Source organism: Dermacentor albipictus, chromosome 4, assembly GCF_038994185.2.
Source record: "Dermacentor albipictus isolate Rhodes 1998 colony chromosome 4, USDA_Dalb.pri_finalv2, whole genome shotgun sequence".
NCBI lineage: Eukaryota > Metazoa > Arthropoda > Arachnida > Ixodida > Ixodidae > Dermacentor > Dermacentor albipictus.
In genome coordinates, this window is record NC_091824.1 from 6313951 (window position 1) to 6339542 (window position 25592).

At 47.8% G+C, this 25592-nt stretch overlaps 1 protein-coding gene across 1 annotated transcript in view; it reads right to left on the reverse strand.

Annotated features, from left to right (window-relative positions):
* Positions 1–25592, reverse strand: part of LOC139059024 (collagen alpha-1(II) chain-like) — a 1291347-nt gene that overhangs the window by 956585 nt on the left and 309170 nt on the right. Inside the window, exon 9 of the mRNA XM_070536814.1 lies at positions 22585–22638. Within this exon, the coding sequence (XP_070392915.1) occupies positions 22585–22638 (54 nt within the window). The remainder of the gene's footprint in view (positions 1–22584; positions 22639–25592) is intronic.

Below are 25592 nucleotides of genomic sequence, written 5' to 3' on the forward strand. Positions count from 1 at the left end.
GTGACGTTCGGGTGATTCTTCGTAAGGATCTAAATTATGAGCACGCATGAGAGCTAAAATTGTTTGTTCCAGCTCGCTCAGGTCTTCGAGAGACGACATCGGAAATCAGAAACCCACGCTTGGCTACAGCAGCCCGCACCGCGTATCAGGTGTAAAAGCGTCGTTTCGTTTCCGACGCGCTTGGTTTCGTTTTGACTAGTCACATACCGAAGTAGTTGGACAGGAAACCACAAAAACACGTAGCTATTATCGCAGAAATACTTTAGCTCTTTCGAAAATATGAATCGCAGGAATGTCTACTTCATAAACAAAAAAATGCTTTCTCAGACCTACGGCCGCACTCGTCGTCTGCTTCCCACTAGTGCCGACCTATAATCGCTATCGCGCTCACCTATCACACTTTTCAGCATGCTTTCAGTGAACGACTTCATTCTCACTGCAGATCGACATATTCCGATGAAAAATGTTGCATAGAGTTTTCCGCGTTACCACGTCATGATTAGACGTCCTGGCTGGTAAGGTTTGCATTGCGGTAAAAAGGTGGGTACCATGAAAATTGGTTGGGGCGATGCAACATAGGGCGATGCAATTCAATATACAGTTGCTTAGAAAAACAAGAAAATGCGGTAGCTCTCATCTCACGACGACTGTCGACCGTAATGCGAATAGCAGTCGAGCAATGTAGCGACCAACCATGGTTCATCGACAGGGTGATGACGATGGCATCACGCCGATGGTGTGACGACGCCGCCGTACGTGATGGGAGTCGGTTGCTGAAGTTGCGAACGATGGAAGGATCGCGAATGACAACGAATGAAGGACGATGACTGTATGACGACCGTGGCGTGACAACGTTATAAGGCGAAAGGGTTGGCGACGTGTGTATTATGCGAACGGCAGGTCGACATCTATATCATGAAACCTGTGTGATGACGATGGTGCAGCGATATCGGCATGACAAGAGTCGCATGACGAAGCTGCAGTAGCAATGATGGCATGACCACGAGGACTCTAGAACAGTGGTCTGACGATGGAGGCATGATAGTGACTGTACGATGACGGTGACGTAACAAGGGTGGCATAAAAACGATTGAATGACGGCAGTATCATTACAATAGAATGGGGAAAAATTGACGCGGATAGAACGAGGAAGGCGGTATGAAGACAACGATATGACTGTGAGATGACGTAATTGAAATGACTGCAATCTTACAACGACAGCGTGACGACGACTGCATAACGACCATGTCGCGATGACGGTGGCATCGTGATAGTTGGACAACAATGTTAGAATCATAACGATGTAACAACTACGACTGCATCGCAATCCAGAACACGCACCTAGTGACCTAAGCTATAAACAACCTGGACCACTGGCTCCGAGTAGAAGGCATTGCAACGACACGACAAGAGTCACATCACGTAGCTAGAATGACAGCCATTGAACGAGCACGAAGGCATTACTGTAGCGTTATGACTGGAAGATGGCCGTGTGACAACGAATACATTGCGACTGTATGACGGAGATGGCGTGACAATGATGTCATGGCAAGCGTGGATGATAACATCGCAATGACCGCGATTGAACGACCACCACGCCATCACGACCCCGAACATATACATGGTGGCACAATCTATGTGATAACTTAGGCCATTGGTATAGAGTAGAAGGCGTTTCAACAACGACATGACGAAAATGAGGGATCACTGAGCTGGAATGACGACAATGGAAAGATCACGCCGGCATCATGACCAGGAAGGAGCACATACTTGGTGGTCCCAGACAGACAGACAGACAGACAGACAGACAGACAGACAGACAGACAGACAGACAGACAGACAGACAGACAGACAGACAGACAGACAGACAGACAGACAGACAGACAGACAGACAGACAGACAGACAGACAGACAGACAGACAGACAGGCAGACAGACAGGCAGACAGACAGACAGACAGGCAGACAGGCAGACAGACAGACAGACAGGCAGACGGACGGACGGACGGACAGATAGAGGGACGGACGGACAGACAGACAGACAGACAGACAGACAGACAGACAGACAGACAGACAGACAGACAGACGGACGGACGGACGGACGGACGGACGGACGGACGGACGGACGGACGGACGGACGGACGGACGGACGGACTCAAACGGCTAAAATAGGCACAGAATGGTATTCGCATTAAAAGAAACGCGCTATACACATGCCATACTAGAGAAAAAAGAGATGAGTCTTCATTCAGGCAAAAAGACGCAAGCAACTAGCCACTCAACCGTATGCTGTGTTTGTATTTCTGCGCTTATCTTTTGTTGCGCTCTGCACTGAGTGTGACGGTTTCTGTGCATGTGATGTGCTAGAGGAGGGCGTCTGTGCATGTGTTTCAAAAGCCATAACATGTTATATGGATCAAACTAAAAGAAGCACTGGCGTAAGATTCAAAGAAACAGTTTATTGACATATTGAGGCCACTACGCGTCTCGTAATAACATCGAAGAAAAACACGAGAGGATACGATTATTTATTTGCTAAGTTACGCAGAGTATGGGTGTATGTCTCAGAGATGCTGTGGAATTAACCTACAAATGTACTTAAAACGCTCACATCCTCGTAGCAGCATCATTGTAACCCGCTTTTGAAAAACAAATTCACAGGCAGTTATGTATCTTTACGTAATTTGAACGCAAAAACATTGTGAGTTCTCTAAATTATCCCCATTGACGACTTCATAAGTACTACAATATGTTTGCGTTACCCTTGCTTTCCTTTTCCTGCGTTCATTATTTACCAGACCGTAACCATTCAGAACACATCGCCAAGAAGCTAGAGTTCATATTGCTACGTGCTATTGAAAGCAGATGATGTCGACATTTTAGTGGATGGATGAATCGATGATTGAGGCTCAACCCTTTGAATCAGGCGGCGGCAGCACGCGACACTAGCCTTGAATGGTACTATATGCATGCATACCTCTGTATTTACTCGTTTACTTTTGTGTTGATATTATCCACCAATCAGATAGCCTCCGTTAAGTTATTTCTACCTCTTCACAGGCTATTTTGTTTTCACTGTCGTTAAAACACAAAGCTTTGAATAGTTCCCCGTTACATTGAACTGCAGGATGAAGTTTACAAGTAAGTATCAGGTGTTCAGCCGTTTCCTCCTCCTCTCCACACGCCCCGCACAACAAATCTATCTCCTGGTATCTGGCTCGGTACATTCCAGTCCGCAGTACACCTCTGCTGGATCCAATCACAATGAGCTTCCCTTAGAGTTATCGTAAATATTTTCTTTGGTTATTTCTTGCTTAAACGCCCTTTTTGTCTATAATGCCGATTTGGTTTGCATCTCTGTTTTCCACATACACCCTCTCTGTCTCATTAACCTTTTTCGTGACGGATGATTCCTCACCTGTGCTCCCACTTCTGCCTAAGTATTTGCTTGTCAATTTTCTACTTCGCTTCGTTCACCTTGTGTCAACATTCCTTGTGTATAAGTAACTAAAACCCTCCTAGCCCACCACATTTCCCCCATTTTTCCCAATCGCTCCTCAAATGCTACCTTGCTACTAGCCTATCTACCGTCGAAAGAAGACCATCCCAGATCCCCCTGCACCCCAAGATTTGGTGTCTTGCCAAGTGCTCCCAGAGCGAGCCTACTCACACCACGTTGCCTAGTTTCCAACTGTTGCCGGGTCTCTGCTCTCATACATAGAACTGCATTGTCAAAACGACGATTGCACGTGCGCATAAGCGCCCTCTGGCTGATCTGATTATAACGACGCGCGTTTCTTGATGTAGGCTGGCTTCCATGGTGGCAAGTGCTTGCTACGCCTTGTATATAGTCCGCGTAAATAGTTAACCTACTGTGCTTGCACGTAACATTTATTGGTGGAGGTGCTAGGTACTACTACTGATGACGGAGCTTCACAGCGTACGCCACTTCGCATCTAACGCCATGCAGCACGTGTGATGACACGTCGCCACCAGCTAAGCCTGTGACCGCCACCAAATTTATCGCCCTCGCATATCCCCGCAATCCCTGGGCCTTTTCCAGGGCAATCAACGTGGACGTGGACGCATGGCTCGCATGACGACACGCTCGCACGCGCATGTACGTGCATGTCAGCAAACAGAATTGCTGGGATCCAACTGTAATGCTGGCTAGCCTCAACGGAACCGCTCGCTTCTACTTTCGGACCCACGAGGATGATCGCGCCAGCTGGGCCACGTTCAAGCAGTAGCTCTGCGGCCTTCTTGACAACCCGTTTGGTCGACAGCTTAGCACCATGAAACAACTGGCTTTACGTACCCAGACGTCAACTGAGCCGTACTTGCAGTACATACAGGACGTGCTAGCCGAGTGTATACAAGCCGACCAGATATCTGAGGCTAACAAGATCCATATTTTGAAGGGTATTCCAGATGAGGCGTTCAATCTTCACCAACGTGACCGCTGTTGACAGCGTGATGAAAGAGTGCCGCCGTCTAGAGCGAGCGAAGTGCCGGCGCAACTCGTCGCAGTTAGAGCGGACTCCAGGCCTTATGTCTGGCTTCATATGAGCCCACGGTATCCGAGACCTCGATACTGGATGTTTCACTCATACCGGCCATTCTTCGCGAGGAATTTGCGAACCTTGGCCTCTGCTCTGCTGTCTGCGCCATGAACACTCCTGACGCCGCCCTAGTCTGTCCGCGGACAGGCCTCGTCGCGGACGGAACGGAGAAAATCCGATAATAAGCATGTCTGTTTCCACTGCAGCCGAGTTGGACTCATTGCTCGCTATTGCTGCAGCCAATTGTCATCTCACTCCCATAGCCCATTTCCCAAATACTCTGCTCCCTTCCGTACTGTAAGCTGCTATCCCCCCCGCACGGAATCCTCGGCACACAATTTCCGTGAGGAAGCTACTGGCTACGCCGAGTCACTTCCGCAGCGTTGCCGTCTATCACGTTCACCGACACACCGCAGCTCACCTTCGCCGTCCTTTAGCCACCGCTTTTCGCTCGAGAACTAGTGCCCAGCTTCTGGAGCTAAAGCGGCACTGTCGACCTTCACCCACAATCACCGTTGCGCTTACGTGACCGCCGGAACACATTTGAAGTCCACGTCGACAGCGCCCCTGGTAGAGGTTTGGCGGATACTAGGGCACACGTCTCTGTCAGGAGTGTAAGTTTTCGTCGTCGCACGAAAAAGATCCTTACACCTCCCACGACCCGAGTCTTACCTGCCGTTGATGGTGCGGCGATCGGTGCGGCTGTTGTTGGGATGTGCGCAGCTCGGCTAACCGCACCTTGTACACCAGGTGGTTGTTATTAGGACGAAGTCCTTAAATGGCTCATGAGTTAGGAAATTCACCGTCAGGCGTTATGGCACGTGAATTCAATGCCACCAACTGACGCAGCAGAGGATGCTAAGAATAACTGGCTTCGGACAGGCCGCCATTGGAATATGAACCTGGCAACGTTTAACGCTAGGACGTTATCTAGTGAGGCGAGTCTAGCAGTGCTATTGGAGGAATTAGAGGGCAGCAAATGGGATATATTAGGGCTCAGTGAAGTTAGGAGGCCAAAAGAAGCATATACAGTGCTAAAAAGCGGGCACGTCCTGTGCTACCGGGGCTTAGCGGAGAGAAGAGAACTAGGAGTCGTATTCCTGATTAATAAGAATATAGCTGGTAACATGCATGAATTCCATAGCATTAACGAGAGGGTGGCAGGTCTTGTTGTGAAACTTAATAAGAGGGACAAAATGAAGATTGTACAGGTATACGCCCCTACATCCAGTCATGAAGACCAGGAAGTCGAAAGCTTCTATGAAGACGTGGAATCGGCATTGGGTAGAGTGAAAACTAAGTACACCATACTAATGGGCGACTTTAATGCCAAGGTAGGCAAGAAGCAGGCTGGAGACAAGGCAGTGGGGGAATATGGCATAGGCACTAGGAATAGCAGGGGCGAGTTATTAGAAGAGTTTACGGAACAGAATATTACGAGGATAATGAATACCTTCTTCCGCAAGCGGGATAGCCGAAAGTGGACGTGGAGAAGCCCGAAAGGCGAGACTAGAAATGAAATAGACTTCATGCTCTGCGCTAACGCTGGCATCATACAAGATGTGGACGCGCTCGGCAAGGTGCGCTGCAGTGACCACAGGATGGTAAGAACTCGAATTAGCATCGACCTGAGAAGGGAACGGAAGAAATTGGTACATAAGAAGCCGATCAAGGAGTTAACAGTTCTTGCACCTGGGTCGCGAGCCCCAAGGGTAGCGTTGGCCTGACGGCCTGGGGCACAACTGGAAGCATCCGAAGGTCCCGGCAAAGCATGAGTCGACTGCTAACACAACAACTTGTTTATTCTAGCATCGCCAAAGTGCGGGCGGTCAGGTCGACCGAAGTGGAGAGACGGCAGAGCACGTTGCTCGACAGACGAAATCGGAGCCTCTCTCTTGGCGTCCGCGGGAAGCGGCTTTTATACTCTCGGAGGTGAGGGCAAGAAGGAACGTCTCGGGATGAGGTCACGTGACGGCGGGGCATGGACACGCTGAGAGACACGTTGAGACAAGAAGGTGACGCATCCGCCGGGCCGGCGCCGGTCAGACCTCCTCGCTTCACACTTGGGGAGCTCCTCTCCCCGGCTGCCACGCTTTGACAAGCGTGGGCACCAACATGCACGCACACACACATGCACACTTGAAGACACGCGGCATTGAAACATGCCTGGACGCGCTCTGCGGGGAGGCGTTGCGGCGGCGCTGAACGGGCCAGAATGTCCGCCGCTTCGAACGAAGCCTCGGCGTCCGTTGCATCCGCGCCGGCTATACCGCGCGTCGTAGGCGAAACGTAACAGACTGCCCCGCCGGGGGAAGGAGATCCTGTGGTCAGGGGACTGCATCCGCTTTCCGGGGGGATGTCGCTCAATGATGCTCATAACCGAAGTCGGTCGTCCTTCGGCGTTTCTTGAGCGCAACGCACAGAGAAGGCCTCGTTCTCACGTTCAGGTTCACACAGGACACTGCAAAGTGACTTCGGGAGAGTTGCCATTTTTGTTCTCGTTCCCAGCAAGCGTTAGAACTACGCCGAAACTCATCCTCTCAGTCAGCAAGCACGATACAACCCTCACTAAGCCCTGCGAGGCTCTTTCCCGTTTTATACTACTGCCTAGTTCCTTACAGTAGTGTAGAAGCAGCCAGAACGCATCCACAAATTGGAAAATTGCACTAGAAAGCACGTCATCACTTTGAAACACTAAACAAAAGCAATATGTTAAAATCCTGCCTCAGGAAGAAAAACATCCGTAACAAACAACTCCGAGGCTGATTCCTACGTTAGGGGCTTCGACATAAGCCATCGGCGTTACCGTTGAGACTCCACTTTTTGTAACGCACCTCAAAGGAATATTGTTGCAAAGCGAGGCTCCAGCGCAGGAGGCGGCCATTTTCGGGAGAGACGGTCTGCAGCCATTGGAGAGGGCAGTGATCCGTCTCAATGAAAAACCTCGAGCCGGCTAGGTAGCATGACAATTTCTGAACGGCCCACACGAGACAGGCACACTCTTTCTCGGTGGCGCTGTACGCCTGCTCACGACTGGTCAGCTTACGACTAGCATACAGGACGGGGTGTTACACTTCCCCATTTTCCCGTTGGCACAGTACAACGCCCATCCTCGCTCACTAGCATCGCACTGAACAACGAACCCTTTTGTGTAGTCTGGCGATCGTAGCACAGGCTGGCTCGTTAGGGCGCTCTTTAGGGCACTAAAAGCTCTTTCCTCTGTCTCGTCCCAGACGACTGTTTGGGGCTCTGTTTTTCTTAGAGCATCCGTCAGCGGAGCCGCGATGTCAGAGTACCTGGGGATGTACCTCTGATAGTAGCCGGCGACACCTAAGAACGACCGCATATCGGTCTTCGTGCGCGGTTGCGGGAAGTCTCGCACAGCGGCGACCTTTATTTCAGAGGGGCGGCGACGACCCCGACCAATCACCTGACTGAGGTAGACTACCTCGGCCTGTGCTAACTGTCACTTGGGAGCCTTCACTTTCAAGCCCACATCGCGCAGGCGGGTTAGCACTGCCCGCAAGTGTGCCATATGCTCAGACCAGGATGCGGAGAATATCGCTACGTCGTCTAAATACGGTAAAGCGAATCCTTCCTGTGCCCGCAACACTATCCATGAGGCTTCAAAAACAGTATGGCGCGTTCTTCAAATCAAAACTCAACACTTTAGGACGGAATGTTCCCATTGGTGAAATGAACGCCGCATACCTACTAGCCTCTTCTGTAAGTGCAACCTGCCAATAACCCCTGACAACATCTAGGGTGGAAATAAACTGAGCGCTACTAACTTTCTCAAGGCGCTCCTCGATGTTAGGGATCGGATAAATTTTATCCTTAGTGATGGAATTAAGCCTGCGGTAGTCGACGCAAGGACGAGGTTCATTGCCTGGTACCTCAACTAAAATCAAAGGGGAGGTATAATCACTCTCACCCGCATCAATAACACCGAGCTGTTGCATTTTCTTTACCTCAGCCTCCATAATATCGTGCTGTCGTGGTGACACCCGGTATGCCTTGGATCGTACTGGCTCTGGGGAGGTAAGTTCTATGTCATGAGTAAGGACAGAAGTCCTACCAGGCCTCTCAGAAAACTGACCTTGAAACTTTTGTAAGAGCTGGTGTATTTCGGTTTTCTGCTCAGGCGACAGCGGTGCATTACTGATTAAGCCACTAATGACTTGATCGGTGTCTTCCCTGTTCGTCACTGAGCCTAGTCCCGGAAGCTCGATCGGAAGCTCTTCGGGAACGTTTACCATCATACACACCACTGCTTCCCGTTGCTTATAGGGTTTGAGCAGATTACAGTGGTAAACTTGCTGTGCTTTCCGTTTTCCTTGCAGACTCACCACGTAGTTGACGTCCGACAGTTTTTGAACAATCCGTGATGGGCCCTCCCACTGCACGTCGAGTCTCTTCTTTAGCGATGTGCGCAATGTCATTACCTCATCGCCCACCTCAAAACGATGGGCCCAGGCTGCCCGATCATAATAAACCTTGGCCCTCTGCTGGGCCTTTGCGAATGCTTCACCTGATAACTCCTGTGCCCTTATTAAGCGTTCGAGGAGCCTAAGCACATACTCCACCACGACTGGGTCGTCGCCCCTGCCTTCCCGCGATTCTCGAAGCATGCGAAGCGGAGACCGCAGCGAGCGACCGTACACCAACTCAGCCGGCAAAAACCCCGTAGCCGCATGCGGCGCGGTCCTTAATGCAAACATCACCCCAGGCATACACAGCTCCCAGTCAGTTTGTTGTTCAAAACACAATGCTCTCAACACGCGCTTCATGACGGAGTGGAGCTTCTCAACGGAATTCGACTGTGGGTGGTACACCGAGCTGTGTAACAGCATTACCCCACACCTTTCGAGAAAAGTTGTCGTCACAGCGCTAGTAAACACTGTGCCCTGATCTGATTGGATTTCCGCAGGAAAACCAACTCGCGCAAATATGGACAGTAGTGCATTGACTATCTCAACTGAGCTGAGTTCTTTAAGCGGCACTGCTTCAGGGAACTTTGTCGCTGGGCAGATCACAGTCAAAATGTGTCTGTACCCCGTGGTTGTTACCGGCAGAGGTCCCACTGTATCAATAACGAGCCGTCTCAAAGGCTCCGTAATGATAGGTACCAACTTCAACGGCGCCCTCGATTTGTCCCCTGGTCTGCCCACCCGCTGACAGGTGTCACGTGTCCTCACAAAGTGGTCTGCGTCCCGAAAACACCCTGGCCAATAGTACTCTTGCAAGAGACGGTCCTTAGTTTTTTTAACTCCCAGGTGTCCGGACCACGAACCCCCATGCGACAAGCGCAATAGATCCTGACGGTAGCACTGAGGCACGATCAGCTGATCGAACTCCACTCTACTGCGGTCTAGATACTTCCGGTACAGGACCCAACCACTTTCCACAAAACGAGCATTTTTCTTGGCGATACCTTCCTTGACATTGCAGCGTATGTTTTCTAGGCTGCCATCCTTTTTTTGCTCGGCTATCAAAGCCGACCGGCTGACTTTTATAAACCTATTAAGTCCGTCTGACGTAAGCGCGATGACCAAATCTGCAGATAGCTCTTCTAACTTTCCCGTGTCGGGCATTTCCTCTCCAGTATCTGGCGCCTTCAACACTACAGGCTCAATTTTATTCAGTTCGGACGTGCTCTGAATATCAGCGTGCAGCGCCTCTGACCCTTTCTCATTATTCGACAACGTCGGACCCGCAACTACCGCCTTTACAGCGAGCTCCCGAACCATCGATCTGGTTAAGGCCTGAACACTAGCCTCACCAAACAAAAGCCCCTTCTCGCGCAGGAGGTGATCTGACCTGTTCGAAAATAGGTACGGGTACTGGGGGGGGGGGGGGGGCAGCATAGATGATACTGCGGCCTCCGTCTCAAGCGCTCCGAAAGGTCCTTCAATAAGCACTTTTGCTACGGGCAGACACGCTATGAGCTTCCACGGCTTGCTTGACCCATGCGCACTCGCCCGTGAACATATCGGTTTCTACGTAAGAGGGGTGAACTACATGCATCGTAGCTGCGGAATCGCGAAGCGCTCGGCACTCTTTCCCGTTCACGAGGAGGTGTCGCATGTAAGCCTCGAGAAGCTTCATGTTCTCGTCAGTGCTGCATAATGAAAAAACACGACTTTTGTTTTTGTTTCCGGACACTGCGCCGAAAAGTGACCCGGCTTCTGGCACGTATAACACACGCGCGCTTGCCTCGTCTCGAACCGCTTTCTGCGTTTGACTTCCGCTGCCGCCGTCTCCTTAGGTTCGGTCGGACTGCTTACACTCGCATCCGCACTACGTGTGTCCCCCTTTGCTCTCATGAGCGTGAACTTCGGCCTCTCAAACTTGGAGCCAAATTCACCCTTTTGACCATCCTTAGCTCCGCGAGCCCGACGCGTCACAAACTTCGGCTAGCTCAGCGGCTCTAGCCACCGTACGAACGTCTGGCCTATCCAAGACCCAGTACCGCACGTTCTCAGGTAACCGACTATAAAACTGTTCCAGCCCGAAACACTGCAGAACCTTCTCGTGGTCACCAAACGCTTTCTCTTCTTTGAGCCACTCCTGCATGTTTGACATAAGCCTGTAGGCAAACTCTGTATATGACTCACTCTTGCCTTTCTCATTTTCCCGAGACTTCCGACGGAACGCCTCCGCTGACAGCCTGTACTTTTTTAACAAACTCGATTTCACTTTGTCGAAATCCTCTGCCTACTCTCTCTTCAAGCGAGCGACTACGTCGGCCGCCTCGCCGGGTAACAAAGTGAGCAAGCGCTGTGGCCACGTTTCCCGAGAGAACCCCTGCTTCTCGTAGGTCCTCTCCAAGCTTAAACGGCCGCATCAGGTCAGGCGTTTTGAACAATACTCATTCTTCTGCACCGACTGCCTGACTTCCATTACGAGTGCGTCCCATCTCTACCTCGAGACGCTTCATTTCCAGAGCGTGTTGACGGTCGCGCTCTTTTTCTTTCTGTTGTTGCTTGTTGCTCTCGCTCTTTTTCTTTCTCGTGTTGCTCTCGCTCTTTCTGCTCTTTAAGTTCGCGCTCCTGTCTTTTTGCCCTCTCCTCAATGGTCTCAAGGCATTCCGGCAGCTCGTCATCCTCAGCCTCAAACTCAAGAATAGCCCTCAGCAGTTCTGGTTTTCTGAGTTTGTCTGAGACTTCCAGACCCAACTCTCTTGCAAGCTCCAGCAATTTCGGTTTGCGCAACGACTTCAAATCCATGGCTGCTCTGAATGCTGCTTTCTCTACTGCCTACTATTGTCTTGCCGCAAACTAACCCGGCAGCAACGACAACCACAATTGCCAGCTCTGTTTCTGACAGTAACAAAAGCCTGGCAAAACTCAGAAGAAAGTCCCGCACTCACCAAACCTCGCAGCCAAGAATTCAGCGCAGTCGTTTCGCTGCAAGCAACCAGTCATCACACAAGGCGCGTTGCACTGCTCCCGGATGGTCGTTGTGCTGATCAGCATACAGTCAACCGCATATCTTCGCTGCTGGCCTCCGTTGTCGCGATCTCACCGCTGGCCGACAGTTGTTGCAAATGGGTCGCAAGCCCCAAGGGTAGCGTTGGCCTGGCGGCCTGGCGCACAACTGGAAGCATCCGAAGGTCCCGACAAAGCAGGAGTCGACTGCTAACAGAACAACTTCTTTATTCTAGCATCGCAAAAGAGCGGGCGGTCAGGTCGACCGAAGTGGAGATACGGGAGAGCACGTTGCTCGACAGAAGAAATCGGAGCCTCTCTCTTGGCGTCCGGGGGAAGCGGCTTTTATACTCTCGGAGGTGAGGGCAAGAAGGAACGTCTCGGGATGAGGTCACGTCACGACGGGGCATGGACACGCTGAGAGACACGTTGAGACAAGAAGGTGACGCATCCGCCGGGCCGGCGCTGGTCAGACCTCCTCGCTTCACACTTGGGGAGCTCCTCTCCCCTGCCGCCACGCTTTGACAAGCGTGGGCACCAACATGCACACACACACACATGCACACTTGAAGATACGTGGCATTGAAACGTGCCTGGACGCGCTTGGCGGGGTGGCATTGTGGCGGCGCTGAACGGGCCAGAATGTCCGCCGCTTTGAAAGAAGCCTCGGCGTCCGTTGCATCCGCGCCGGCTATGCCGCGCGTCGTAGGCGCAACGTAGGACGGTAAGAGGGAAAATAGAGGAATTCCAGCTCAAGCTACAGAACAGGTACTCGGCTTTAACTCAGGAAGAGGACCTTGTATTGAAGCAATGAACGACAATCTTGTGGGCATCATTGAGGAGTGTGCAATGGAAGTCGGTGGTAACTCCGTTTGGCAGGATATTAGTAAACTATTGCAGGAGACGAAAAATCTGATCAAGAAACGCCAATGTATGAAAGCCTCTAACCCTACACCTTGAATAGAACTGGCGAACTTTCGAAGTTAATCAACAAGCGTAAAGCAGCTGACATAAGAAAATATAATATGGATAGAATTGAACATGCTCTCAGGAACGGAGGATACGTAAAAGCAGTGAAAAAGAAACCAGGAATTGAAAAGAATCAGATGTATGCGTTAAGAGACAAAGCCGGCAATATCGTTACTAATATGTGTGAGATAGTTCAAGTGGCTGAGGAGTTCTATAGAGATTTATACAGTACCAGTCGCACCCACGACGATAATGGAAGAGAAAATAGTCTAGAGGAATTCGAAATCCCACAGATAACGCCGGAAGAAGTAAAGGACGCTTTGGGAACCATGCAAAGGGGGAAGGCAGCTGGGGAGGATCCGGTAACAGCAGGATTGTTGAAGGATGGCGGGCAGATTGTTCTAGAGAAAATGGCCACCCTGTATACGCAATGCCTCATGACCTCGAGCGTACCGGAATCTTGGAAGACCGCTAACATAATCCTAATCTATAAGAAGGGGACGCCACTTGGAAAAATATACACGGATCAGCTTACTGTCAGTTGCCTACAAACTATTTACTAAGGTAATCGCAAATAAAATCAGGAACACCTTCGACTTCTGTCAACCAAAGGAGCAGGCAGCATTCCGTAAAGGCTACTCAACTATAGACCATATTTACACTATCAATCTGGTGATAGAGAAATGTGCGGAATATAACCAACCCTTATATACAGCTTTCTTTGATTACGAGAAAGCGTTTGATTCTGTCGAAACCTGAGCTGTCATGGAGACATTAAGGAATCAGGGTGTAGACGAGCCGTATGTAAAAATAGAGAAAATATCCATAGCGGCTCCACAGCCACCGTAGTCCTCCATAAGGAAAGCAACAAAATCCCAATAAAGAAAGGCGTCAGACAGGGCGATACGATCTCTCCAATGCTATTCACAGCGTGTTTACAGGAGGTACTGAGAGACCTAGATTGGGAAGAATTGGGGATAAAAGTTAATGGAGAATACCTTAGTAACTTGCAATTCACTGATGGTGTTGTCTTGCTTAGTAACTAAGGCGACCAAGTGCAATGCATGCTCACTGATCTGGAGAGGCAAAGCAGAAGAGTGGGTCTAAAAATTAATCTGAAGATAACTAAAGTAATGTTGAACAGTCTCGGAAGAGAACAGCAATTTACAATAGGTAGCGAGGCACTAGAAGTTGTAAGGGAATACATCTACTTAGGGCAGGTAGTGACGGCGGATCTGGATCTTGGGATGGAAATAATCAGAAGAATAAGATCGGGCTGGGGCGCATTTGGCAGGCATTCTCAGATCATGAACAGCAGGTTGCCATTATCCCTCAAGAGAAAAGCTTATAACAGCTGTGTCTTACCAGTACTCACCTACGGGGCAGAAACCTGGAAGCTTACGAAAAGGATTCTACTTAAACTAAGTTAAGGGATAAGAAAAGAGCAGATTGGGTGAGGGAACAAGCCCGAGTTAATTACAATTCTTAGTTGAAATCAAGAAAAAGAAATGGGCATGGGCAGGACATGTAATGAGGAGGGGAGATAACTGAACGTCATTAAGGGTTACGGAATGGATTCCAAAGGAAGGGAAGCGAAGCAGGGGGCGGCAGAAAGTTAGGTGGGCGGATGAGATTATGAAGTTTGCAGGGACGGCATGGCCACAATTAGCACATGACTGGTGTTGTTGGAGAAGTATGGGAGAGGCCTTTGCCCTGCAGTGGGCGTAAACAGGCTGATGATGATGATGGCTAGTTGGTAGAAATATGAGTATATTCGTTCAGTTTTGTCGTCTCTAGCGCAGTTTAAGTTCCCAAAAAAGCATCCACAAGGCACCTGTGGCTGACCTGAGGATGACGACGTGCCTTGCTTGCTTTTGGCTGGCTTCCACGTCGGCCAAAGCTTGCTATCCTTTGTAAATACAAATAGTTTACCTACTATGCTTCGGTGTTAGAATATTGTTATCGTCTTATTGTTTGCGTTTTTCTTATTGTTGTTATGGATATTGTTTAGAAGATTGATTATATAACCTTTGTCCATGTAGTTATTCTTTACCTTATTTTACTTCATCTTGATTCACTTTCCTCCACCTTAATTCACCCTACTATAACGTAAGGCATCTTACAACAACGTCTACGCCTGACGGCTGCGACGTGACATGTGCTATGACGCCCGTACTAGACACAACATTAGTGAACTGAAACCAGGGAGGTGCCGTGGCTCGGTGTAGCGTGTTCCTCTCGCGCACCGGAGGCACGGGCTCCCTTCCTACCCAAACCGAAATCCATCATATTCTTTCAATGCCAATAATTTGCTTTGTTTACAGAAATCTCCCAAAGAAATTGTACGTAAATGCGTCATGAGCATTAAATTCATCGGTTGATCACGACGCATTTTCTGCCAAGTCAAGATGAATTCCTGCAAGTGAATTATTGTATTTAGACTCGTACTTTATATTTGGCACAGTCGAACATGTGGCTTGAAGTAACGTTGGTAAAAAGAAGAGATGGGCAAGCGAACGTGAAGACCTACCAGCTTGATGGCAAAGACCCAGTGCTTCTTCAGGAATCAGCTAATAATCGGAACTGCTTCGCATCATCACTGAGAAGAGTCAACAGAGCTAAGCGACCTTTCTTGAGAAAGATGCGGTACGAATCGATGCTTCTGTCTTAATTTCAGAATAAGTTTCCAGGAAAATCTAATATAATTTCCAAGAATGTGACTGACCACACCAATAACGCCTTTTTGAAAGCGCTGTTGCAGCAGCAGACTATGCAGTATGAGTAACTATGACTGATTTTCGCATCCGTTTATGACTCACTGAGAGCGCAGAAACCACATCGAGAAGAGTAGGCCTGATAGTTTCAATGGGGTGTCCAATACCGCCAACATGTGACTCAGATTTTATAAGTACGCATGTACGCAAAACTACTTGGATGTCATTGGCCGACAAACTATGTAGCATGCGCCGTTTTTTATCTGGAAATGTCAGAAAATGGTGGGACATGCGAAGCACAAGCCAATGCCATGATTCATGGCAGAAATGGAAAGATAGTTTTCTTTAAGCTTTTGAGCGAGATCCGATTGACAGATAGGGTGACGCAATTGCTTTGAGACACAAAGAAGGGACAGTCACGGATTATTTTTTCGAGAAGAGATGTTCACTGTACGTTGCCAACCGTAACCTACCGGAATATACAGTCCTTTCTTTGATAATTCAAGGCATGACTAAGGAATAGCAAAGAGAGGTTCGTGTACACCGTCCAACCTCCATGGATGACTTAGTTGCTTACCTTAAGTAGGTGTCTAGCGATTGTCTGATTGAAGGTCCCATCAAAGACTTTGACGCACTTGGCGAAATGGTAGAACATTTTAATACCGAGTCCGACCATTGTGAGAAGATGGAAAATGTATACCTTTTGAAATCAAATGCTGTATTTGTTAGAATGATGGTAAATGAAAAACGTGTGGACTCCCTGGTTGTTACTGGAGCATCCGTAAGCCTGGTAAATCAGGAACTTGTCCAACCAAGCAAAATGTCTGAAGGAAGAACAGTTAATGTTCAAAGCTATAATGGACAAACTGGAAGGTTGCATCGCTGCGCAGAAGTAGAAGTTGGATTTGGTGGACATCGCCTGAAAGTAGATGCCTTTGTCACGAAGGGTGCTAGCTTTGTGTTTATTTTAGGTAGACCTGAAAGCTGAATATTTCTTGGAGAGACGAAGGGACCATTGATGAATCATTTATGCCTAACTAATGTGGAATGGAAAATTCACGTGGAGGAGTTAGAAATGCTGATGAGGTATTGACAAATTTTCCCAAACTTATTTGTGTTGAGATGTACCCGCCAGCAGCAGATGTACTCGTGGTAGCTTTTGAGCTTCGGGACGTCATAGTAGTGTCTAAAAAGCCGCACAGTCTCCCCCACGAGAAAAAGATGTGGCTAAAGGGCGAACTCCAGCAAATAATAAATGCCGGTATTATAAGGCCTTAAACATCCACCTTCGCGTCACCAATCACCATAGTACCGAAAGACGATGGCTCATTTCGCTGTGGCACACATTACCGGCAGATAAACGGGCAGACTCGGGAAACAAGATGTTAGGGCCACCGAGAATCGACACTAAATCCTGAAAGCTATGACGATCAGCAAAACCCGCAATGGGCGGACAAATCAGCGGATCTGTTAGGAATGTAGGGCCCTCTGTGCCGTACTCATCGGCGACAAGGTTACCTTGCTGCCTGGGGGATTATCTTCCTGAGCAATGTCGAATGCTCAGTTGTGGTAGTCGGAAGTTCAAATTACCCCCCCCCCTCCCGTTTTTTTGCTTTCTCCAGTGCTCTAAATCTGCAGGCTTGGGGTAACGCCTGACACCAACGACAGATGCCGAGAGCGAGTGGGGCTATACTAATCGAGGTACAACCAAATTAGGAAGGCCCACTAAACTTGAACAAAAACACTCTCTCACCAGAACAGGAATTGCCCTCCCTGAGGCAGTGTTCGGCCACAACCTCCCTGATGATATCTACAATTAACCAATGGCCCTCTGTCCCCATCTTGTGTGGAGGAACTGATAAAAGGGGCGGTCAGTCCTGTAACGCAGCAGAGTGTATTATGAATCTCTGGGTACAGACAGGACGCCAATAAGAACTTACCCTTGCAACGCTTAACACCCCAACCCTCTCGACTGACGGTAGCTTAGCAGGACTCTTTGTGGAACTATCAGACATTGTTCGGGATATTATCGGCCTTAGCGAGATAAGAAGAACTGGTGAGGCTTATGCATTGCGAAATGACGGCCTAGACCTCTGCTATAGGAAGTCTCCCTGATAAGAAGCAATACGGGGTATGATTCCTAATCCATAAGGTCATAGCGGGCAGCACTGCCGAATTCTACAGCATTAAGCAGAGGGTAGAAGTAGTCGCAATGGAACTTAATATGAGGTATAGAATAAAGGCAGTACAAGCCTATGCTCCAACATCCAGTCACGAGATGAGGAAGTAGATCCGTTTCATGCAGAAGTTTATGCATGTTTGCGTCAAGCCTGTTTATGAAAAAAATTATTATTAATATGATGATGATGATGATGAATTAGCGATGAAAAAAGTGCAAGCTCGGTACACAGTAGTAATGGGTGACGTCAATGGAAAATTGGGGGAAAAGCATGCGGGTCCACAGGCAATTGGCAACGAAGGAGTCGATTCAAGGAACGCTAGAGAAGAGATGCTCGTAGAATTTGCAGAAAGCAATAAGCTAAGAATAATGAACACTTTTTCCAGAAGCGCAGCAACATAAAGTGGACCTGGAAAAGCCCTAATGGTGAAACAAGAAATAACATTGATTTCATACTTGCTACCAACACAAGCATAGTGCAGGATGTGGAAGTGATAGGTAGGGTAAAGTGCAGTGATCATGGGTTAGTGGGGGCTAGGATTCACCTCAATTTGAACAGAGAAAGAGTAAAATTGGTCAAGACAAAAGTCAATTTAGAGCCAGTAAGGGTAAAACCAGACAAATTTAGGCTGGTACTGGCAAACAAATATGCAGCCATAGAACAGAGAGATGATGATGATGATCATGACATAGAGGTAATGAATAAATCCGTAACGAGGCTACCTTAAGAGGTAGCAATTGAAGTGGAAGGCAACGCCCCTAGGCAACCAGTAGGCAAGGTGTCGCATGTAGCAAAGTACCTAGTAAATAAACGACAAAGAATGAAACAGTCCAAATCAACAGATAAGATAAAATTAGGAGAACTGTCAAAACTGATCAACAAAGCGAAAGTAAGTGATATACAAAAGGTAACGTTCGAAAGACTGAAGAAGCCGTAAAAAATAGGCGCAGCCATAAATCAAGGTCAAGAAAACTTGGCATAGGACAAACCAAGATGTATACACTGAAAGATGAAGCAGGCTAATATCATCAGCAATCTCGAAGGTATTATAAAGCAAGCGGAAGAATTTTATACTGACCTGTACAGTACCCAGAGGACCCAGGAGTACTCCATTCGAAACAATAATTAACTGTATACGGGAACTCCTCCCATATTTAGAGATTACGTCAGAAGGGCCTTGCAAGGCGTGAAACGGGGAACAGCAGCAGGTTAGGATGGAATAATAGTCAATTTATTCAAAGAAAACTGGCGGCTCTCTATACGAAATGTCTATCGACTACAGGGGTCCCAGAAAACTGGAAGAATGCAAACATTATAGTAATACACCGAAAGGAAGACGTTAAAGAACTGAAAAAATTATAGTCCAATTAGCATACTCCTAGTATTATGTAAAATATTTACCAAAATAATCTCCAATTGAATAAGGGCTACACTGGACTTTAGTCAACGAAATCTCTTTAGTCTCTATATTGCTTTCATAGATTACGAAAAAGCATTTGCTTATTTGATTCAGTAGCGATACCAGCTGTCATGGAGGCAATGCATAATCCATGGAGTACAGACTGCTTACAGGAGCAAGGATCTACGGCGAATAGATCAGCCCGTTCGGTTTGCCGATGACATTGTTCTATTCAGCAGCACTGAGGACGAGTTACAACAAATGATTGAGAGCCTTAACAAGGACAGTGTAAGATGGATGGATGGGTGCAAAAACTTTAATAGGAGAGTGTAAGAGTGGGGCCGAAAATTTATATGCAGAAGACAAAGATGATGATAAATATGCCGGCAAGGAAACATGAGTTAAAGATCGCAAGTCAGCCTCCAGAGTCTGAGAAGGAGTACGTTTACCTAGATCAACTAATCACAGGGAACCCTTACCATGAGAAGAAAATGTGCAGAAGAATAAAATGGGTTGGATCGCATACGGCAGTGACTGTGAGCTCCAGACTGGGCGCTCACCATTATCATAGAAAACGGAAGTATACAATCAGTGCATTTTATCGGTTCTGACATATGGGGCAGAGACTTGGAGACTGACGAGGAAGCTTCAGAAGAAGTTAAGAACCGCGCAAAGAGCGACGGAATGAAGATTGCTAGGCATAGCTTCATGAGACAGAAAGAGAGCGGTTTGGATCAGAGAGCAAACGGGTATAGACGACATTCTAATAGACATTAAAAGAAAAAAAATGGCGCTGGCAGGTCATGCAGTGCGTAGCCTAGATAACCGTTGAACCATAAGTGCGGCAGAATAGTACCAAGAGAACGGAAGCGCAGTAGTGGACGGCAGAAGAATGGGTGGTGCGACGAAATTAGGAAATTTGAGCGTGCTAGTTCGAATCGGTTGGCGAAGGACAGTGGTAATTGGAGATCGCAGGGAGAGTCCCGCAGTGGACATTAAATATGATGATGATGATGCTGATGATGGTGATAATGATGATGAAGAAGAAGAAGATAATGATGATGGGACACATAATGCTTTCGCATTAGGAGCAGTGAATAAAAACTTGGAGGAGGCTTAAACTTCGCCTTCAACAGTGGAACCCGACAGCGTTATCGCACCCCGCTCGCACCGCCCACTCAAAACGATCTACGTGAGCCAAACGTCGTGATCGACACGGACAGCCGGGCGGCGACACGCCAGGTAGGCGGACGTGATCACGGGGCGAGTGGTGCGCCGCCTGTCGGGGCAGCGCCGTACATTGCGAGGAGGGGGCCTTCTGTGTTTGCCGCAAGATGGCTCTGCGTGTGTGCCGAGCGCAGAAGAAATGTAGCGGAAACGTACTTCGCTACTCTTGTAACTCCGACTTCTGTAATTTACCTGCCCGTAATTACCGATATACACCGCAGTATAACTTTCTACGGCATGTTTCTAAGGCAACACCAGATTCACTAGAGGTGCTTTTGTCCTGCTTTGAACTGTCCAACTTGTGGTTGAGTGGTAGCGTCTCTGTCCCACACTCCGGAGACCCTGGTTCGATTCCCACCCAGCCCATCTTGTGAGTTGTCTTTTATTATGAATTGCCTTCCGGGATTTTTCACTCACGGTCAACGCCGACGATACCGACTTTTTTGCGACACAAGCTCCTTAACGCTGTCACGTTAAAATAAACGGTGGGTGCCTTCGGAAAAAGAGGCGAGCGCAAGGTCCCGAGCGAAGTGGCGTTCATAGAAAGACAAAGCGCAAACGGGGAGAAGGAACTCCTCAACTCGAATTGAAGGAGGGCGGCCAGGACCCACGCGCAGTTTAAACCAAGGGACAGAAAGAAGATGTTTCATATTGATGCTTTGGAAAGGGTTAAATGTTGCCTTTGTTGCCAAAGCTATCGCGTCATTTCCTAGATTAGTTTTCGTCAAAAAGTTGTGTTCGACAATATACTGCACCCGTTTCCCACCAAGACACTTGTCGGTTTTGAATTAGTTTAGCAGACTTATGCAATTCGTCTACCTTTTTGTACAATTTCTCTGTCGCTGTTCTCTATTTCTCTCTGCTGCGTGGTATGCTAAACTTTGCGCAGCACACGAAGAAAAAGGCTAAATTGGCGAGGTGTCGCAGCAGTTTCGGTGTCCGGCTTGAAGCACTTGGCCACAAGGTATACGAGTTTCATTTACTGTGGTAGTCTGTAGGTCGTCGCCAGCCTTCGTTTTCGTCGCCCCATAGAGAGATGAGAAAGTTGCCTCAAGATAACTTGATGCTGAAGACTTTGTGACTCAAACGGAAAGGACAGGCAATAGATGCCGAGCTTTGAAGATATTTAGGGGCTCTCGCTGTAATTACAACAGAAAATATTTGTTTTGGAAGCATTTTGAACAAGAACAAGGGTGACAAACAAATAATTCGAGCTTATTAAAGCTTGAGTAACAGGCGCCGTGTAAAAATTCTGTAAACCACGATTTCAGCCAGCTGTCAGCTGAATGTCCAGTAAACATTTCTTGTAGACCACCGTTGGTGATATGTATCTGCTCCACGTACGTGTTCCGCTTAAACATGGGCTGGTAACATGCTTTGCAAAGAACAATGTAGTTGCGATAAAGATGTCTTATCCTGTGCTGTTTTGTACGGCGCTGCAGTTGGTTAAATTTCTGGATTTAGATTTTTGTGTAGGATCCACAATAACTCTGCTAAGTAAATATCTAAGCCAAATATCCTGTGCACTTTAGGGGAAGTGTTTCCCATTTCGGAATTTGGCGCTGCAGTTCTGCTCTCTGGCTGTGGCAGCCCGAGAGCATCACAAGGTAGCAGGAATGCAAGAAGCAAGGTAGCAAGAAGCAAGAGAGCAAGGTGGTCTTCGGAGTTGGATGATAAAATATACCCATATTGCATGCACAGCGGTCCTGTTTTGAGTTAAGCAATCTATAAATCGTATGCTGCTACAAATCTTGGTGGAATATTAACGCTCAGAGCAGGAAAACTAGTAGGAAACAAAGGTAGCGCTGAGAGATTGTCGTTGCAGCGCTTGACCATTTGGCGTTACTGCATGTCAAAGTGATGGCTTGTACCATAGAAAAACGAAGCTCTAGTTCATCCACTTTTCTTTCCTTTCGTCCTATCCCATGAGCTGATCGTCTTTTTAGCAACAACGTGTACTAACAAGGCCAAGTTATCAATCATTTACGGCATGCAAACCATCGCACGAATTAATGAAATATCCAGCCATAGGATACAACAAGGTAAAAAATGTTTTTCAACGAATGATAAAGAAGCAAATGCACTGATGCAAGGATGTGTCATACCTGTGGGCCTGTTTCGCCTAGTTCTCCACGCAATCCTTGAAATCCTTGTGGGCCCTAATGGGAAATATTGCGAAAATACTTGGTTAAAAACTCTTCAGGCATGTGCAGAACAAAGTGAATGGATAATCATTAAGGAAAGGAAACGCCATATGCACGAATATTATGAGATAATATATGTGACCGAATCTGGAGAGTGATTTTAACCCTGTTCACAACAATTTGCTGCGTTGAGCAACACCATCGTAAAATAAAAAAATAAAATGTTCCGGAATTCGCTACGACACGTCGTGTTGGCTTTTGGTACTCATAGAGCCAGCCATGGAAATGTAATCAAAAGTAAGCAACCTGCTTGCTTGTCAGTGCCCACAGTGCTACGTACTAAAGCCCCAACTGGCATTCACTCAAATTGTGGTAGGAAGGCGTACTAGTTAGTTTTTGTTACCTCATTCTATCCTTATTACAGAGACGCTGGAGCTCAGAGCAAAGCGCACATAAGGAACAGCGTAATTCATGGTATAGGGTAACCATTCTATTCTATTTCGTTTCCTATTTGTGCTTCGTCAGTTGTCCAAATGGTGCTCCACCTACGTTGTCACCATGATCGGCTGGTTGTGGGCGGTGAATTAGAAATAAATAGAATTGCTATGCTAAAACCCACAGGTTCCAACGGCCAGACACGTATAGACGCGCCTGTTCTACGCAAAGCGAGTATCTAAGGCACGGACAGAAAAATGTAAACTGAGTTGCACATAAATAATGGCTTTCATCACGTATAGCATGCTTGAGCCGAACAGCGTTTTACAGCCTCAGCTATCGACGTCGATCCTGAACTTGCTTGAAGTGTGCAGGCTCGACGTTCAGCCTACTATACTCAGCGCACGCATTTCGAATGAGGTTCGTGCAGCCTTGTTGCTCTGAAATACTTCATAACGCTTAGGCGCTGTGAACATGTGTTTGTCCGCTAGGTTGTCCCCATTTGTCGCAGCGCTTCAACATTCTTTAGTAACGTTGTTGTGCACACCCCAAAAATAAGAAGGGCTCGGGGAAGAAACTGAATACTTCTCCATACAAGCGCTTGGAGTAGAAGAAAATGCAGACCAAGATCTGATCTCCAAGTAGGTACTCGACATGGAAGCGGCAGCATGGTTTGTTAGTACATTGATGCAGCCATATGATTATCGGTGCCAATTGGTGTGGTTACTCGCAGTGTTGCCCATAAGCATTGCGGTCCGGCATGTTGCCACATGCGGGACTTGCTTTCTTCGTCCTCTATACTTAATGATCGTTCAACCGTCGCATGCATATGTGCACTTTCGCCCTAGAGCTGCAGTCAAATAGGCAAAGTTGCAGTGCGTGGACTTGATTACTGTCGAGTGGAAAACTATTGGAAGCAAGTGGAGTGAGGGACGAAAAAGCGGGTGATTAAACATCATCAGTTGGAAAGGCAGTTCTCACACATGCAAATATAAAGCGAGCGATTGAGGTTGCATATATTTGGCAAGCTAGGTACACAAACTTGGCGTTGATCGCGTAATGGGGAAAGTTCCGGAGAGACATCGCTGGCCAGCATATGTAAGAGTTTGGGACATAGACATAAGCGTTTTCGTAGGCACATATCCAATGTCAGCTATTTTTAAAGCTGAAATTATTCTCTGAGAAAGAATGGCCAGACGTATTGTCATGCATTTCTATTAGGCTGATTATTTTGCGGGCCTAGTTGGTTCATTATTAATGAGGGATATTCATTTCTGCAGATGGGAAACGAACTAACGAAACCTAAAGAAAGTTTGAGCGAAATTGACGCACTGTATTCTCCTCGCTGAAGATCAATGCTCAACAGAGTTGCAACTTCCCCCGCTTATTTATGGAACTCGAGAGGGTAGTTCACACCAATTGCGCGTCCAAAGTGCCAACAAGAGCACTGAAGTGTGTCCCGAAAGCGCTGTTTCAGCTAATACCTGCGATCCAATTGGCGAGCAGGGACATTAACGCCGTGATCCAATGGGAGGGGCAGTTTGGCGACGCCGAGAGCAGTCCAAAGCTACTGCCACGCGAAAAGCGGAGTGCGAAAGAAGTCGCGTTAGGCAAACACCAAATTGTCAACTAACAAACCAGCTAGCCAAGTTGTCCATTCCGTTCGTAAACACGTCGCACCCTTTTATTCTCGTTGTTTCCGTCGTTTTCGTTCCGTTTGCGGCAGCAATATCGGCTGCGAAGCTAATTTGAAGTCATTATCACCGCGGCAAGATAAAACATTTCGTCAGATGATACGCCTTTACTCTGTAGTCTGCTCTAGGAGCGCATGGCATGTTTCAATGGTGGAGCAATCCGTCGCACTCTCGCTGCGCTACTGCTCGTCTCCTTTCGTTCTTTTTTTCGTTCCTTTTCTGCCGATAGAACGCTATTTAAGAGCAAGCTAAGTCCACTCATGCAGGCATTCGAAGAAACAGCCAGTCTTTGTGGGGACCAGAAAAACCGTATCTGCGGTTGAGGTCTCAAAGTGTTCGAGTGTTCTCCTCGAGGCAGTTCGTGCGTAAGTGAGAAGGGCCGACATATCTGCTGACATTAAGAACAGGACCAGAAGTAGTATAATATGCGCGATAATCAGTGGTAAACACTACGAGATGATTATAAACAGACGTTCAGACTTCCGGCTGGCATAACCTCGCAGTCAGGAGCCTGCCAACATGTGCCGTTAAAAACTGGCCTAACAGGATGCGATATCGGGACTTTATGCACGCGTGTTTTCGAATATAAAGTTAGTCCTGAATTTTCATTGAAGCTTATCGTATTTTTCCTTGCGATGCAGAAACGCATAATTGAGCAAGGAAGACATCAGCTGGGAGCTTACTGTTACCAATGCTTCATGATGGGGCGGCTGATTATAGCGCCAATGCAGAACTCTCGAGCTCCGATTAAGGAAGGTCCCCAAAAAAGCTGGCCTGTGTTTCATAGAGTTCGCATTGGTGCTTATGGAGGAGAAGCGGTCGTGAAGTTGAGCAGCCTAA